Raw genomic sequence first — 18081 nt, 5'->3', positions numbered from 1 at the left:
GTGTGTGGAAGTTAGTTGGTGCTGGTGCGCTGGGTTAATGTCTTTCAAGCACGGCTGTGCCATGGCCATTCTCAGTCTAATTTATAAGGAATAGTATTTTTATTTTCAACTTTAAAAAAAACCACCCCAAACAGCACAAACACTCCTGTTGTTTTAGCTTTTACCACAGCAAGCGGTAACTTATGCGGAGAGCGAGTGATCGCCTCTTTTTTTTTTTTTTTTTTTTTCTCTCTCCCTGCTGCAGCTTTGAGCTTGTCATTTAAATAAAATAGATTGGGACCTAGCAGAAGCCGAGAGGAGAGGAGAAGCACCCCCGGGTACCAGCGGCCCTCCCGAGCCCGCCGTGGGGTGCCGGTGCCGGTGCCGCCGCCGGGGCGGGGCGGGGCGGGGCGGGGCGGCGGCTTTGCCCGCCCGGTACCGTCCGCAGCGAGCAACGTGCGCTCCAGGGGAAGCGAGCTCTCTCTGCTTGCCTCTCCCGTTCCCATAGGCATGCCCCTTGCAAGGCCCGGGAACCGCTTCTTTATGCCTCTAGGAAGCAGGTGCACGCTTTTCTCTGCCTCCAGCCGTGACCGGGGTTGGTCTCCCCCCACCCCCACGTCACCCATCCCCGCGGGGCGCGGCGGGCGCTCCTCTGCCTCACGAAACCCGCCCCCGTTCCCGGCCGACCGCGCCGCTGACGGGAGCGCCGGGACGCGGGCCGGAGGCCGCCCATCGGCTCGGCCCGCCCCCGGTGGTTTCCTTTCCTTCCCCCCCCCCCCCGACCCCCGCGGACGCCTCTGCCTGCCGCCCCGGGCAGGGCCGGGACCGGGACCGTGCCGCCATGTGGGCGAGCCCCCACCGTCCCGCCGCCCCGCCCGCCTCTCCTGCCCCGTTCCCCCGGCTGCCGCGGGTTTGCCGGGCCGGCCGCCCTCGGCCTGTTGCGCGGCCCCCGGTGCCGGCCCGGCGCGGCGGGGGGCGGCGGGGCGAGCGCGGGTCCCGCCGGGCACCCTCCTGCAGCCGCCGGGGCGTCCCCGCCTTGCCCCGCCGGGGTTTCGTGGCGGCGGTGGTCCCCTGCCCCCGCTTGCCACCGCCTGGGCACACCGGCGCTTGAACCCCGAGTTTAGGAGTCAGGTTAACACACCGGGAACCCGGGACCTGCTTCCAGCAGGAGAACTCAGCTTCCGGAGGAGGGAAGAGGGTCCGATGTACCCTTTCCCCCTCTGACACAAACACTTGAAGTAGAGTTAAACGCTGCAGAGAGGTCTGGATAATTTTGAGCAGGCTTAATAGGATTAAAACTAGATGTGTCCTAACATTAGAGGATTAAGACAGGTACTTCCCACAGCTAGTCCCAAACGGCTTTCTTCCTGAACTTTCATTAAAAAAAAAAAAAATTACACTTCTTTGTCACTGTTGCCTCTGAGACCTGACAGACAGCAACGTGTCTCTCTTTCATTTCAGCTCCTGACGAGGATATACTTGTTAAAGGAAAGCAGTCCATCAAGAGTCAAGTTTTAGGAAATCAGAACTCAGAAAGTGAAATTCTTTTGGAAGGCGACGACGATATCATGTCATTCATGGAGGAAAGAGAAGTGGAGAACTTAACGGGTAACTTCAGCTATGTAATTTTCTCCTCAGCTTCTTTACTTTATAAGTTGTCATCTTCCCTGCTCTGCAGTGAATTACGTTTTGGGATACACACTGATAAATTGTTCCTTCCCATAATTGGGTCATTAAGATCATTTTCTGTGCACCTCAGATGCTGAAGGTTTACTTGAGGAGAGTTGTCCATTTTCTTTCTCTGGCTTTTATAGCCTTCCTGCTTCCACAGTCAACGTCTGTATTCTAGGAAACCTTCCTTAGAGAAAGTAGCTCTGCCTTGAAAAGGGCCTCCTTTCTTTGTCTTTGACCTCGTTCCACTCCTCAAATCATTAGACTTAGTGGACAATTAGGCAAGTTGTCTGTAATGAAAGGCTTTGTAGAGCTTTAACTTTTTTCCTGAGTTTATAAAATTGTACGTATTGGTTATTTACCTGGGTTTCAAGGATCTGTACTCTCACTGGATTTAACTCCTTTAAACCCTCTGTCATTCCCCCATTGAAGCCCCTTCTCCACAGACCATATATTAGACTTCACTTCTTTTGTCTGAAGAAGAAATAGTACTTCAGATCTTTGATCTTAATTAATTTTACTCAGTCGCATACAACCTTTGCTGATGTTGCAGTCTGAGCGGAGTGGGTTCATTTCTGTACAGTTCAAAATGTAAAAAAAAAGAGTAACCTCAGTTCAAGGACTGGGGAGTTAGAAAGGGTCTCTCTCCATTGTTATTTGAGAAACATGCATTTTACACGGAAAATGCAAACTTCTCTGTGTTCTTCTGCTTTCTCAATTGGTACCCTGTGTACATTTCCTTTAGAGGAGAATGTAATTTCTTGGATAATTCTGGTTCCCTGAGAAGCTAGTAGTATAATCTTACATTGATACGTATCATACATATGGTAATTCAGTGAAATTACTGGAAGTGATTATTTATTGGCAGTTTGCTTATCCCTGAACTGCATTCTACTCTTTTTAGCCTTTTTAAAAGCGAAGTTAAAAATGCAGAATAATGAAAAGAGAAAACCTGCAAAGGAAGAGTGAAGTAAAATAAAGTAACAGGAGAATAATGCAGTGGCATTTTCTGTACATGAATCTTTTTTCCCCTTCCTACCACGAGCTTCCTTCTCAACAGCCTTCTCTGTGTTTCCTTCTCTTTTATTATTCATTCATTGGTTCGAGTAATACATTCATACTGTAATAGAGGTGAAAGGGGAGTTTAATTATATAATCTTGACAATGGCAATAGGATTAAGAAGTAATCCTCACTAATAAAGTGGTGTGGGTTGGAAATGAAGTGGAAATTGTCAGGGGTCTTCCACAGGACCTGGACTGCCCCAGCTTCTGCAGCTGTCTGCTTGCCCTGTAATTGAATGTCTGCGAGTGATTGAAAAAATGTTATTTCTCCTCTGGATTACATGCTAATGTACAGAGGGCAAAGGGAGACAGCAAAAGAACACATAGCTGCTTATTTCATCCATTTGTGGGGGTGAGCTTTGGGAAATCATGGCAGTTCCGCAGCTATCTCATGCCCATCTGCAAACACAATGTATTTGTACGTTGGGAATAGAGGGCAAAGCTGCTCTGATCTCAGCAGAGCATCTCTTCTTTTGTCCTAGTGGCACACATTGAGATTGATGTGAGATTAAGGACCATCACCCTCCTAACAATCGATGGAAATGACAATTCATCTGAATTTTTTGTCAGTTATTCTCACGTTGATTACCTGAACGTGTGTACCTCATTTATAGATGCTTTATTAAAACAAAATTGTCTATGTCACTTTTGTATCTTCCACTGTTTGACAAAAGTCAGATAATACTAAAGCCAAGTAACCCCATTTCCTTACCTCTTAATCAGCCGGATGACAAACCTAACCTGTTTTCTTTCTGTATGCGTTAGTTTATATAATAGGTTCTGCATTGTCAGATCTGTGCTGAACCTATTGTTTTCAGTAGTAGTCTGATTTGTCCCTGTGATAAGCCCTGTGGAGATGTGATTATTCCAATAAAAATTCATTCAGTTGGAAACCAACCCTCCAGCTGTTTACTCCCACAGTCCCCGAGCTACACTAACACTGTATGGAATCCTTGAACAATATTTAACGTGGAATCAAAAGCATCTTTAAAACATTTTACTGTAGGCTCTATAACATTGTGTAACCCCAACAACAGATTTCTAGCATCCATGAGGGAACACTTTACAGTTGGACAACTTTGAGCTTTGACTGCTATGTTCATCTTTGTGGAAAGCTATCAAAACTCTCCAGTACCTAAAGAATGCATCTGACAGTAAGATTTCAGGTGCTCATGTGTGCACTCTCTATATTGCATATAACAAAAGGCATGCAACTCACAATGTTTCTCAAAAAGAAAATGCCTCTGAGTAAAAACTCCATACTGCCATGCTAAAGCCGGCTCTGGCGTGTATAACGTATGCATCGGTTTGCAGTTGTAGCTGCTTCCATGTTCGGCAGCACAGAGGCACTGTAAATCTGTTACATATGTTCTTTTCCAGGATAAAAAGAGTTTTGCTTTTTAAGGAAGAGCTATACTTTTTGCTTTATTTTAATATTCTAGGCTTGAAAAGCAAATAATTTGCACTCACACTCTTCTCTGGTTTGAATATTGTTGGCATTTGCAATCTTTGGCAGGTCCAGTTGCCCTAAGCACACCAGCTCAGCTTGTGGCACCCTCCGTGGTAGTGAAAGGCACTCTTTCCATCACCCTTTCTGAGCTCTACTTTGAGGTGGATGAAGAAGATCCCAGTTTTAAGAAAATCGACCCGAAGGTAAGAGATCATTGACCCTGAGCTTTGAGAGATGATGACAAATTACCCAAGACCTTTAATTCTTCATTCGGCTTCCTTTACCTCTGTTGGTCCGCAGTGTTCCTGCTTTAATAAGTTTGTGACTAACCATATATGTTACCAAACTTCACGTTGGCGACACCTCCTTTCCTCCTCTTTTTTCTCCCCCTCCCACAATTCGACCCTGCTTGAATGTTAATTAGCTTGCTGCGAATAAAGCTCCAGGGAGGCATCTTAAATAAAGACATCTTGAATCACAGGCCTGTGTGAATCCTGGAAAGTTCAACGAGGCTTCTAGCTCCAAACGCTTTGTTTTACTTTCCTATTTTTATACAACGCCAGTGTAACATGGCTCTAAGCTTCCTACACTCGTAAGTTTTCTGTGCTTCTGCATCGCATTATTCTATAACAGATTTTACGGGGCCTGTTATTATTTATTGTGCCTAAACAGAAAACATAATTGCCCTCTTAAAATACGTTTCTGAACTGACTTGCTAATTTCCACAAACTTTATTTGCTTTGAGTTACTTGATTACTAGTGTTTTGTTTAAAATTAGTAACCTTCAGTAAAATTCCTATTTCAAAGGCAGTATATAGCGCGATCAGCTTCATAAGGTTGCACTTGAATGTTTCCTACAGTATTACAGCCACATTTTAAAAGTATGACATGACTGGGAAATATTCTTGTGTCCCAATTTAAGCGCTGTGATGGTTCTTGGTTTTTGAAATATCGGCTTAGTATTAAACAAGGTAGTAATTTCTTAGTGAAGGCGAAAAAAGTCACTGGAACTAGTAGTGCTTTTCTGCTTGCCTGTGGAGAATACCTTGCGTGTTAAGCGCCAGTTCAGGTCTTTGTTCGTATTGAGTAAATTGCTCTTGTCTGTATTAAAAATGGCATCAGTGGATCTGAAAGCTGGGATTATTGAATCCTATCAAGGAATAAATTTCTTTTGAAACACAACGCTCTCAAATTCTTAGAACTAGAAGTTAATATAAGCAATTAACTAGGATTGTGATTTTTATGGGATACCCTTAAATGAGATTTAACTTTTCATTTGGTCCTGAAGTATTTTTGAAATTATTTCAAGTACAAGATAGCTCTTAAAATCTTGCTGTTTACTCCTTCCACAGTGGTTTTTAAAAAATATTTAATGGGAAAAAGGATATAAATATAAAATGTAAAGACAGTTTGATATGTCACAGTATTGCATTTTCCATCTAAAGTGTTCTGCTTTGTACTGCTTAGCGTGGGAACAGCCTTACAGATCTGCATTATTCTGCATTTTTGGTTTCCATGTTTAGCACGCAGGGTGTTTGAGTACAGTTACTAATTCTTACCATTCCTGTTACATGTTTTATGGGGACATTGACGTATAACATATATTCAGCTTGCTCTCTTTTCTCCTGTTTTTGAGTATTCGGTAGTGGTTGTTTTTTTAACTGTGAGTAGGAATTCTGGTCTGATTTGACAGTATTTTTAATTCACGATCTGGGAGATTTTAGTTGGGTTCCTGTAAAAGGAGCAGTTGGTTACATGAAATATAGGCTACACCTCTTACGTTCTGCTTGTGATGCTACTTTAGCTGGAGGTCTTAAAAGAAAAAAAAAAAAAGACCTTTTTTAATGTCTCGGGGGGGGGGCTAAAAATAAAATCTGAATATTTTTATTTTAAAAAACCGAGTCAGTTTACAACGCAGCTTGCTTTCAGGCATTAACGCCTCCCTGCCCCACCCTCTGCCGAAGTTCCTGTCCCTCGGCAGCGGCGGCTGCTCTAGAAAATGCCCCTTGGAAAAGAAAAAAATAAATTCCTAATCCGCTGCAGCTCGGGCGCCCTGCTTAATTAACGAGGCTTCATCATCTGGTTGCTAAATTTAAGTTCCTTGTATATTTGTCTAAACTCCCGAAAAGAAAACATTGTGACAGGTTCCCGCGGACAAGCCTGCCGCCGAGGTGGCATCAGCTCCGATAAGATCGCGGTTTGCACCCCCGCCCCGGGTGCTCTCGGAAGGAAAGGGCGGCCCCGCGGGCTAAGCCCGTTTTGCCAGGTGAGCCTGGATCCGCGCTCTGGCGACTCCACGAGAAACTTGTGAAGCCGCCGCGGGCTTTAATGCCCGAGGCTGGGGCCGGGGCCGGTGGTGGGGCCGGGGCTGCCTGCCGCGGGGCAGGGCCGCCCCCGCGCCGCCCCGGCTCTGCGGGAGCCGCGTTCCCCGGGCTCGTTCATTTCGTTTTTAACTTAAAGCCAAAAACGACTCAAATTTGAATGGCTATCGCTTTCCGGATCCGTCCACAAAGAAACGGAAGTAGTCCTTTGGGGCAAGAACTTCTATTTTCACCACCACCACCCCCGCTCCCCAAAAGGCCACGAAAACTTGCTCGAAATGGTCCGAGCCGGCTTTGAAATGTTTCGGGCGGCTCGAGCAGATAATGCTAACGCTTTTAAAGCTTAGCAAATGCGTTGCCGATAAAAATCCTGCAAATATTTCTCAGTCGTCCCGAGCAAACTCAACGCCAAATTGCGGCAGGAATCGGGTCGAGCGCAGCCGCGGGAGCGGGGGCGGGCGGCGGGGTGCGCCCGGGGCTCGGTGCGGGAGCGGGTGCTTCCCCTGCGGGCCCCTTAGCTGCTCGGCTGGCCACGCTGCGGTTCCGTTTTATGCTGTACTTAAAAATCCGGGGAAAACAAATGTTTGTTTAAAAAAAAAATCGACCGGTTGCTCGAAAGGGCATTAATTATTCAGGGTAGATCTATACTGACTTCGCGTCAAAGTCAAACGGATAGCGCCTTCGCTCCGGGGAGCGAAAGCCAACAGCGATGAATTTTGAAAACAAAATACGAACGCTTGAGAATTACCGGGAAGAAAAAAGGAAAGAAAACGATAAGGAAAAAAAAAATAAAGGTGACGACCGTAGGGTAGGAAACGGCATGCTCGAACTCTCGCCTAAATCCGGGCGAGCTGCTGCGTGACGCTCCATCCATCCCCGAGATTTAGAAGGGAAGCTTAACGTCAGAGAAATATAGCGGATGTTGTCACACGCTGAACTACAGAATATATAATATTTTTTTTGTTCCTTAAACGCACTATTTTATAGAAACTACAGGGAAGTTTAAAAACGGTCAGTGAACGTGCCGAGCTAAGGCTTCGGGTAGGTGTCGCGTTTAGACTACCTTTACTTCGCGTGTTCCCGTTTCTTTTAAAAACGTTAATTCCGAGGTTCGGAAGGAATCTACTTGCCTGCATTTAAGAACCATTCACGCGAAGTCAGCGTAAAGTTAAAGTAATATTTTTATTACTATTTGCAACAAGTCAGTTGTGGGGCACATAATCTGACCTTGGCACCGAAATACATTTAACATCAGTAAAACTTTTTTTAAAGGGGGATTTGTACATATAGTTAAATAATTTTTTTCACTTGGTGACAACATTCAGGCAAACGAGAGAGAATAAGAAAAGGACTATACACGGATCGGAAAGTACCTTTCGGGTTTCGTTTTGAAGTTGCAAAAGTCCGATTGCTTCTCTTTTTTTTTTTTTTTTTGTGACTTTTTAAAAATTCACATTGGAGGGCAGGAGGAGAGGGGCTCTTCCCTTCTTCCGTGCAAGGCGGTGAGAGTTTATGCCGGGAAAACCGTCTGCAAGTTTTTAAAGGCCGAGCTGCAGGTGGCGGGGGGGAGGGTGTGGGGGGTGGCGGCGGCGGGGGCGCCGGTCTTTCGCCGCCTCTTTCCGTCGTCGGTAGCGTTAAATAAAAAGTTTTTTTAGGCGCCCGCCGTTGCTGCTGTTGTTCACGAAGGGCGAGTGTCGGGCGCGGGGGTGTCGCCCCTATAGCTTGTCGAGGCTTTTGGGATTGGTGAGGATTTCTCTGGCGAGCCTCCAGGTCTGTTTGGCAGCGCTTTCCAGGGCCGAGTGGGGTTTGCCCTGAAAGAGGTCTAGGTTGGGCAGGAAGTAGTGGGGGCAGCGCCGGCACTGCAGGCAGGAGATGAGCTGCAGGAGGATGCCGTTGAGCCGGTCGCCCAGGCACGCCTCGTCCCAGTCGGTCTCCCGCGGGTGCTTCTCGCACTCGTACAGCAGCAGAGTCTTCATGTGATAGTTGTTGAGGGGCTGCCCCGGCAGTTCCAGGTGCCGGTCGCGCAGCGTCTTCAGCACCGAGAGGCACTTGTTCCTGCAGCCGCCCATCAGCAGCCGGTTCTCGGCCTCGCCGAACTGCAGCACCCAGGCGTCGCTCTCGGCCGAGCTCTGCTTGCCCGTCAGCGAGTAGCACTCCTTGGAGAGCAGGTTGAAGCCCTCCGCCTTCACCTCTGCCACTCGGTTGGGGCCGGGCCAGGGGATGTGGGGCATGGGCCACTGCGCCGCGCTGCGGGGCCAGATCCCCGTGCACTTGAAGGCGGGCGTGATCTGCACCACGTACCGCTCCCGGATGCGCAGCTTCACCTCGCTCGTGTCCGCGATCATCTTCACCACGTCCCGGTAGCTGCACTTGTCCACGGCCTGGGCCACCAGCGTCTGGAAGCGGGAGCGGATCTTGCGGGCGGACAGGTAGCCCGAGGCGGTGATGAACTCCACCCAGAGGGACATGCTGCGCTTGCGGCCGTCGCTCAGCTTGAGCACGGCGCAGCCCGGCAGGGAGCCGTCGTCCACGAAGTTGAAGACGCCCATCTGGTTGAGGTAGAGCACCACCTCAAACTCGGTGGGCGAGATCACCTCCAGCCCCTCGTAACGGGCGTCGATCTCGCTCAGGGAGCTGATGAAGCGCGGCTCCTGCACCTCCACCTCCTTCAGCACGTCCGACACGACCTTGCACACCTCCCGGATGGTCTTGGCGATGGCCGCCTTGCGGGCCTGGCAGCGCTCCGTGTAGTATTTGTTGAGCTGGTAGACCAGCTTGGCCTGCGCGGCGATCATGTTGGGGCACAGGTCCGGGCTGTACACCGGGCTCTCGCAGTACGTTGAGGGATCCAATGCTTTAGCGGTGGCTGCAGCTTTGCGGAGGGCACCGGCCGAATCGCAGACCCCCACCCCCGCCGGGAAGAAGGCGGCAGCGGCGCGCCAGCGAGAGCGATTAAAAAAAAATCGGAGACGACGACGACGACGAAGCACAAAGGAGCGGAGACCGGCGCTGCCCGGTGAGGAGGAGGAGGAGGAGTGCGAGCCGCGGGCGAGCGGGGCGGCGCGGGCTGGGCGGCGGTGCCGGTGGCGGAGCGGCGGGAAGCCCCCGCGGGCTCCCGGAGCGCAAAGTTTTGGGTGGCGGTGGGGGCAGGGAGGTCTGCGCTGCCCCTGCGCTCAGGCGCCCACCCCCCGCGCAGCCACCAAAACGCTCTTTTAGTAGCTCATGAAAAAGAAAAAATAAAAAAACAACCCAAAACAAAATACAAACAAAACCCCAAACAAACTTCCCCAGAACTCGCCGAAGGTCCCCGCAGAAAAGCCGGTCGGCGGCGAAGTTTAAAACCGCACACGATAGGAGAGGAGGAGAAGAATGCAAGCAATGCCCAGAGCGGAAGAGTGAACTCTCTGTCTGTCTGTCTGTCTGCCTCTCTCTCTCTCTCTTTCAGTCCGTGGCACCGCCAGAGATGTGCATGAGTTTGGCTGCCGCTCTCTCAGACTGTCAGGGGGTGTTGTTGATTTCCCTTTTCCTGCTGGAGGCGTTGTCTGAACCCGGCTCTGTGGCTTGCTCTAATCTTTACGCGCAGACGTGTGCACTTGGTCTGTAAGCTCTCATTCCTGTCCTGCAGCTCTCTATAGAATGTTTTGAGATATTTATGGAGAGAGGTTGGTTGGTTTTGGTTTGGTTTTTTTTTTTTCTTTTCTTTTCACAGACTGTGTTTTATCCTGAGCGGGAGGAGGGCGTAGCTTCTCCTCCCCCTCCCCACCCCTGGAAGTGCGCGCCGAGGCTCTCACTTTCTGCGCCTCTCCGCCGCCGCCGCCGCCGCCGCGCGCCCGCCTCTCCCCGGCGGTGCCGCCGGGCCCTGTAGTTTATGAATGGGGCCGGGGCCCGGGCGGGAGGCGGGGCCCCGCCTCCTACAATCGCCGCCGAGCTGTCAGCGGCGCGGCCAATCGCGGCGGGCGGCGGGCACGGCCGGCGCGGGGGCGCGCACACGCGCCCGCCCGCTCCCCCCGCTCCTCCCCGGCGGCATCGGGGCCGGGACCGGGGCTGCCCCGGCCGCCGCACGCTGGGGCTGGCCGGCGTTACAGCCGGGCCGCGGGCGCCCCGCCACCCGGCGTGGGGCGGGGGGGGAAGGCTGCAACTTCGCCGTGGCGGCGGAGTGAGGGGAGCTCGCTGCGCCCTCCGCTCGCTGCCGGGAGAGGCGGCGGTAGCGCCGGTGCGGGAAGGGAAGGGGGGGGGGGGGGGGGGGGGGGGGGAGGCGTGCCGGTGCTCCGCCGCAGGCGTAAATCTTCTGTCGCTAATGCCGGGCTGCAGCAGCGAAAGTGAGCCCGTCACTGGAGCGGAATCGCGCGCCTTGTTTTACTACCCTCACCCAGCGCCGTGGTCACGTTAATTTAGACAGATCTCGTGCCTTAAAGTTCTGTTCATCCTCCTGAAGCGTAGGATTGAGTTATCCGAAAAGGAAACGATATTTTATGCGAGTTTGTATTAATAAGAATATTGAATGACTTGGACATAAAACTGCAGTTACGTTATGTCAGCTCGGAGGGAGCAGCCCGCTCCCGCCGCTGCAGCCCGGGCGGGACCTGCTGCAAAGCAGCGAGGAGCTTTTCGCCTGCGGAAACTTGGGCCGGCGGGAAGGCGGCCCCCGCATCTTCCCAGCTCGGGCCGAGGGTGCGTGGTTCCGCAGCGGCTTCGCCCTCCCCTGGGCCGCGCAGCCCCGCCGCGGGCACCGGAGTGGGGGTGGGGGGTGTGCCGGGGCTGCGGGAGCTCCGAGCCCGCCACCGTCCCGCTGCGTGGGGGCGGCTCTCGTCGCCGTGGGAGCCCGTTCGGAGCGTTCACACGCCGTGCGCTCCTCCTTGCGGAGCCTCGGTTGAACTTGGGCTCGGTTTCTTGCTCTTCCCTCCTTTCGCTGCAGCTGGTTGTTTAATAAAGAAAATATCGCCGTCTGTTTTCCGTGTGCATTTAAATTAGAAACATGTCTTGTGCCGACCGTACCGCTGCGCTCTGCAAGGAGGAGTAAGTAGGGCCGTGCCCGGCGCCGGGGCGGGCGGGCTCCCCTCTCCCCGAGGAGGGCATCCATCGGCTCCTTGTTTCCCCGCTGCCGCCGGGGCCGGCTGTGCCCAGGGGCGGGTGGCGGCACCCGGCCTCCCGCGGGGCCGGTGCTTGGCGGCGTCAGGTGCTCCCGACGGGCCCGGGCCCGGCCCCGGCAGGAGGGAGAGGAGGCCCGGGAAGGCGCGGGGGAGAGGGGACAGGCTGCGACGCGGGGAGAGCCGCGGGCTCCGCTGCTCTCACGGTGTCCGGGCGCCCCGGATGTGAGCGGGCTGGAGTGGGGCTCTCCGCCCCGGGGCACGGGTGGGTGCCCGGCATCCTGCCCCCTCTCCGGGGCGGCGGCCGGACCCGCTCCAGGTGCTCCGAGGCCCCGTCGGTGCCACCCGTCCGGGCCGGGGGCCGGCGGCAGCACCGAGCTGGCGGCGTCGGGCTTCGCCTGCGCGCAGCGTCTCCTCGGGGCTCGGCTGGGCCGGGGGAGAGGGGGGGCTCCGAGGGTCCTGCGCGTGCTCTTCTCCGGCCAGCCGGAGGGTTGGTCAGGGCCGGGGGTCCCTTTCACATCCCCCGCCGAAGCTCCCTGCTCCGGGGCGGACCGGCGGCCGGCCCGCCTTCCCGAGCCCGGCTGGCACTTCTCCCCGCTCCGGCGGGCAGGGAGGGCTCCGTGGGGTGTCGCGTCCCGCGGGGAGCGGGAGCCCGGGGGATTCCCGGGCGCGGAGGAGATGCCGGAGCCGTCAGGCGGCCCGGGCAGGGGTGGGGGCCCGTGCTTCCCTGTTTTCAGGGTAAAAGCAGAGGGAGAGGGCGATTCCCCTCCCGGCCCCCCCCCCCCCCCCCCCCCCCCGTAAGGCAAGTAATGATGAAGCGTTACTAGTGTTCAGATTTAAAACAATTCATTACCAATTTTCCTGTCTGAGGTTGAAGCTCTAGTAAATAATAAATCAGCTAAACAAAAGCCGACTTTAATTTATTGCCCCAGCGCTAATTAGAAACATCATTTGAGCAATAAACTTAAACACTTCCAGCAAATAATGCACGTGAAGCCCTTCTCTCCTGTGTCTGGGCGTTTGTGGCCGCAGCGCATTAAGACCAGCTTCATCTGTGGCGGAATTTGCTCTCGCCGGGATGAATAATTGAAGGGGGAACGAGATCCGAGGAGGCTATAATTGAAGAGCCCTTGTCACCTCTGCTTTTATGTATGTTAGTGTAGAAGTCCATCAGCGGCTCCTTGACGGTGTATAAAACGAAGTGGCAGCCCCTGCAGCAGCAGGAGATACTGTATTCCATTAAAAAGACCGTGTGCGTGCCGCAGAGAGGGAAACTCTCAGGGCTAAAAGCCACTTGAAGTCTTCAGACCGATTGATCTGTATTCTCTCGTTATAATCCGTCTCATCATACTTGAGTTAATGAGGCAGGGGCGGGGGTGATCTGATGGTCCTTGACAAATTCATTAGGGAGGCTGCGGGACATTTTATTTGACTGTTAAACATCGTGTTTGTTTGGTTTAAGCAGTGCCAACATCAGCATGCCGCTGCCTGGAGCAATGGTGTTTCGTTAGGGAGGGCTTCTGTGCAAAGGTGCTGGGAAGGGGGCTCGGTGCGCAGGGAGGGCTGGCTCCCGGCCCCCACCCCGTCCCCGGGACCGCGGGGAGCTCGGGCTGGGCTAAACCCGGGCGTGCATCCATGGTACGTGCAGCGGGGTTTTCTTCAGGCTGAGGATGGCGAAACAGCCGCGAAGGGCTGCTATTAAATGTGCAAAGGCTTTTTTTTTTTTTTCTTCTTTCTTCCTTCCTTTTTTTAAGAGAACGCTTTGTATTGTTATTAACCCCTAAAAAACAACAACGGAAGAAAACTGCAAAACCACCCGGAGTTTTAGCAAGAAGCACACAAGTTTCTTATTGCATTATGATGTAGCATACTTGCCTTTGCCTGCCTAACCAGCTTATCGAAGTGGCATATGTTACAGATTTCAGAGCTTTTTTTATTCTGAACAGTGTATTTTAAAGTTTCTGTAACATGCTGCTGATACAAGGTGTAATTTTTAAGGCAAATAAAGGTTTAATCAAATTGACTTGAGGCTATTAAAGGTTTTCTGCCAAATCTGCCCTTTTTCTTTCCCTCTCCCCTCACTGAGAATGCAGGAACAGGTGCTCCCAAAAGGGAGTAGAAGTGTTTTTATGAATAGCGTATGAAATATGTATGTGTACGTATACACTTTGTTCATGTCAGCTTTGTAGATGAGACGCAGCTAGCGTTGCGTTATTTTCTAGTAGTTGGCTTCGTCTCTGTCCTTTAATTTAAGGGAAACAGTTTTGTGGAAAACAGAATAATTAATCTGCTCATGGAACCTAACATTGTAATTTTTTTTTTTCTTGGAGATCAGTCTTCAAACATTCTCAGCTTTAAGTGCTTTGTAGGACTCTGCTTCCATTTATAGAAGAACAGTATGGGAAAAGAGCTAGTGCCCTTTGCCTGTCATTTTCATACATTCCTGCACTGCTGATGGAGCTTGAATTGCTGCAGGGAATGTATGGATTTGAAAAGAAATCATTCAGTAATGCATGTTGTGTTTCTCCACAGCAAAACCGGGTTAATAGTTACAGTAAAAACTGCTGTAGCTTTGACAGATAAAATTCTGCTTACATTCAATAGTATACAGTGTGTACCTTTGCTTGAAAGTCATGGCTCTGCTTTACTATCAGCCGATCTGTTCTAAGGACTGCATTTATGAAGTTAGTTGATCGTCCACGCTGCAGGAGGAAAGGTGGTTTCATTTCTAGACATGTCATTAATGCATCTCATCAGTTAAGAGTGTTGCATAAATCTTGTACTTTTTTTTCCATGAAGATTGAATGGTATGGTGGTTAAATAATTTAGACATGTTTCTAAGTCTCCCCGAGGTTTCTTTTCTGGAGCAGGAAAGGGAGGAGGGTTCCAGCTACTCCTTATTTTTCCTTTCCTATTCAGTCTTAAAATTGTGAGCATGTTCATATTCTGGTGTTTAACCAGGAGCAACCTGCAGCTGAAGGCTTTCCCTCATGCTTTGAATCTTGTATTAAAGGTCGCCGCTTCTCTTTTCTCATGATGACTAATGGTGACTTCTTTTAGCTGTAAGATTGCTTTGGATGCTAAGTACTGTTTTGTAAGTTTGCCTTCAGCAAGTTGGCAGTCAGACACGTGCACTAGAAAAAAACATTTCTAGTGCTTTTGTAGCATTTTCTCCTTGTTAGAGCTTCTTTTGGGGCCTTTTGTTTTGTTTGGATGCAGTTGGGGTGGGTGCCTGCTATTTTATCCAGCAGAAATAACCAAATTCACGTGTGTTGTCTTGTCTTTATTTACAATAATTGATCCATTACATTAATAACATCAATTTTTTAAAGAACAAGAGCTTGTAATATGCCAAGATTTTGTCAACTTGACCTCCAACTGAATGGAATAACACTTATATGTTTGAGGAAAATGTGAGGTGGGCTACAGAGATAATCTCTTGCCTGGTTCTTAAAAATGCTGTGAGACTAAATCAGCACTTCTTTTAAGAATATGGAAGTTACAAGGACATTCTAAGCAAAGTCAAAGTTCTGGAAATTAAAAAAATAATCAATTTGCAGGTGTTTGGCCATAACTTTTCTTTTTAACAGTAGGTGCATGATGATTGCGATGTTTATTGTCTTAGATGTTCACATATCTGTGCATGTGCGTAAATTATCGTGCCAACAAACAATAACCTGCATGGTTTTATTGGTTCGATGATTATTTTAAAGATCAAAAACTTCATCCAAGATGAAGAATATAAGCAAACCTAGAGTTCTCCAAACCATGCCCTTCAAAAATGTCAATTTCTAGTGCCAGAAGTGGCAGCTTCTCATTTGTATACTTACATTTTAAAAACTCCTTTCTCAAATAACACATATAGCAATGTGAAATCCTCTGCTCCTCACCAACCGCTGGACAAGTTACAACCTTTCAGTGAGTTTCTATGAGTGCAGTTTCTAAAGGGGAAAGGGTGTTGTGGGAGGAGGGAACAGAGGGGGCTCAATCTTCTCAATAGCACTGGTGAGCAGCATGGAATATATTGAGTCTCTCTCTCTCTCTCCTCCCCACATTTTAAGATTATTTTGTTTTGACTTCGGGTCCAGTAGAAAAGGCATGTAATTGTTATTTAATTAAAAAAAAAAAGTTTCCTATTTGAACAGTCTTCTAATTGCTCCCTCATTCAGATATAATACAGTGTAAATGCATGGTTAGAGCCCTCTATTTTTCTGCATATTATACTTCATAGCATTAAATTCTTATCCTTTGAAAGTACTTTGTTGACATAAAAGTAGTATATTACTAGTTATAAAATCATTGCAGGGGTTTTGTTGCTACTTCTAATGAGAGAATCAAATCAGAGCTATTCCTATTTTATATCTTGCTGTGCATATCTTATTTCAGAATAACTTCTTCATGACAATATGCTGCTCTCTTTTTAGTTTTCTTATGAATTAGGTAAAACCTGTGTGCAAAATAGTTCAAGGTACTGTCTCGCATGGCTGGGAAGGGGAAACTGTATTGGCTCAAATAATGTATAGAAGCCATCTGCATAGTTTAATTGAAATAATATTTGGTGATCTAAGGGATGGAAATTGTTCCTTTTCTTTAGCCATCTGAAATAAAACTAGGATGTAAAACAGCTGTCTTGGCCTATGGAAATCAAGGTTCTGCCAGTCTGTTTCTTTTCTTCATTTTCTACTTCTATCTTCCTTTATTATCTTTGGATCCCAAGGAGTCTTTCTTATTTTCTAACTGGTTTTGTCTGCAACAAGGGGCTGGGTTGGTGGGTTTAAATAGACTTTGGATAGAGTGAAAAATCTTTGATCTATGGCTATGACTGCTTCCAAATGATTTGCTTGCTGGGACTGGACACTGTCCATGCCCTTTCACTTCACTATCAGATAGGCACACAAAAAGGACTTGACATGCTACCAGATGCATAGTTAATCATTGCATTAGGTCTGTAAAGGGGTCCATCCAGACTCAATTAGGTCTACCATTTTTAACTAGAGTTTGCTCCGCAGTTTGTTTGGGCTGCAGTATTAATTCTAACTGCTGTTCTGTTTATTTAAAAGTGCTTTAATGCAGTTCTAGACTTTTATTTTCTGCATTTGTTCTGTTCGACATTTATTTAGAACATCTGAGTGTTACAATATAACAAATATTGTTGCAGTATAACATATTGTCTGAAGCTTTAATGAAAAATGTTTTTGTCTTTTCCTAATTCAGCCGTTTTCCTTTTTCAACACCAATTTCTAAAAGTGCATTTGAAGTAAGCTAAATGCAGTGACCAGCATGTATTGAGGTGGTGTTCAGAAGGAAAAGCTTATAAGAGCATCTAGGGTTTGGGACCAAATCTTAAACTTGGAAAACCAAACGGCAGCAGTTTTCCTATCTTTTTTTTTTACCTAAGAGCTCATTCTTATATCTGGCATTGCATGCTTTTGTGTGAGAAGGATATGAAGGGTGCAGGAGTTAGAAAGGTTCAGCTGTAGGTAAAAAGTGTCAGGTAAATTATTACTCTGAATCTTGCCTGTGATTTCCAGGAGTACTTTGTATATCTTCATTAAAAGTTGTTAATCGTATGCATTGATTAAAGTGCATTGAAAATTCCCAGCATTCACAGAGTTTCAAAAAATAATAATAATTGTAATTCATAGAGATAGCCAGTCCTTTCATGGTATGAAGAAGCTCAAGTGTTCACGTTGTACGAATTGTTTTGATCACACATGCTGTCTATATTTCCTAGTAATGCATATATTGAGGATGGTAGGCCTAGAGAAGTGGGAGTATAAAAGGACATAAAACTGTCATTGCTTGAAAACTGTTATACAAGAAAGGAGCACTAATCAGAGTATTTTAAAATGTTTCCATTTGGTTTTAATCCTTTTTTTTTTTTACATTTATTTTGGAGGAAAGGAGGAGCAAGGCATTCAGCTAATTTTTTTTTTCAAAATCTATATATAGTTACTAAAGCTATTGTATTCATCTTCAGGGTATAGTTCAGCCTTCACTTCAGATCTGAGATTTCTTCCTTTAGTTCTTTGCTTCATGGTTGTCAATGTTCTTTGAAGGAGGGCAGATGCATTAAAATGTAACATGCATCATTTGATTGTAGTCACAGGGATATTCAGATATTGCTAATGGACTTCCAAGATACAGGATGTATGAGTGAATACTACTCAGAAGTGCCAGTTAGGGCTCTCTGGGGATTTTTAAATTATTTATGCCTACCTGCTGCTCTGAAGTACAGGTGTGTGCGTGTGTATAATCCATTAATGATTCGTATTCGTGCATAGAAGTATGCAACAGAGAATAAGCCTAATATGAGAGGCCTTAAGGGGCACAGGCAGGTAGCTTTTCCCCATTCATCATCTGTCTTGGAAGTTCATTCTAAATGGCATCTGAATGCCAGCACGCCTACGAAGGGGGATTGTTTATATGTACTTTGTGGGTTTCCAGAGTGCAAACTTGAAAGAAAGTGGGACTTGAAATGTGTGGTCATTTGTGAATTTATGTTTTATCT

General features: G+C 48.6%; 2 protein-coding genes across 4 annotated transcripts in view; one reads left to right on the top strand and one right to left on the bottom strand.

Moving 5' to 3' along the window:
• The window catches only part of LRBA (LPS responsive beige-like anchor protein), a 418626-nt gene that overhangs the window by 224675 nt on the left and 175870 nt on the right, over window positions 1-18081 (top strand). For all 3 annotated transcript variants that reach the window (XM_064450320.1, XM_064450319.1, XM_064450321.1), the window contains exons 39-40: window positions 1441-1587; window positions 4229-4365. In XM_064450320.1, coding sequence (XP_064306390.1) covers window positions 1441-1587; window positions 4229-4365 — 284 coding nt within the window. The remainder of the gene's footprint in view (window positions 1-1440; window positions 1588-4228; window positions 4366-18081) is intronic.
• On the bottom strand, window positions 8108-10477 carry MAB21L2 (mab-21 like 2). The gene has a single exon (XM_064450317.1). It carries the CDS (start codon window positions 9276-9278, stop codon window positions 8199-8201), a length of 1080 nt encoding a protein of 359 aa, XP_064306387.1. The 5' UTR covers window positions 9279-10477; the 3' UTR covers window positions 8108-8198.

Source organism: Phalacrocorax carbo, chromosome 4 (assembly GCF_963921805.1).
Source record: "Phalacrocorax carbo chromosome 4, bPhaCar2.1, whole genome shotgun sequence".
NCBI classification, from domain to species: domain Eukaryota; kingdom Metazoa; phylum Chordata; class Aves; order Suliformes; family Phalacrocoracidae; genus Phalacrocorax; species Phalacrocorax carbo.
Note: the sequence above shows the minus strand (reverse complement) of the source record. Positions and strands in the feature narration are given on the sequence as shown.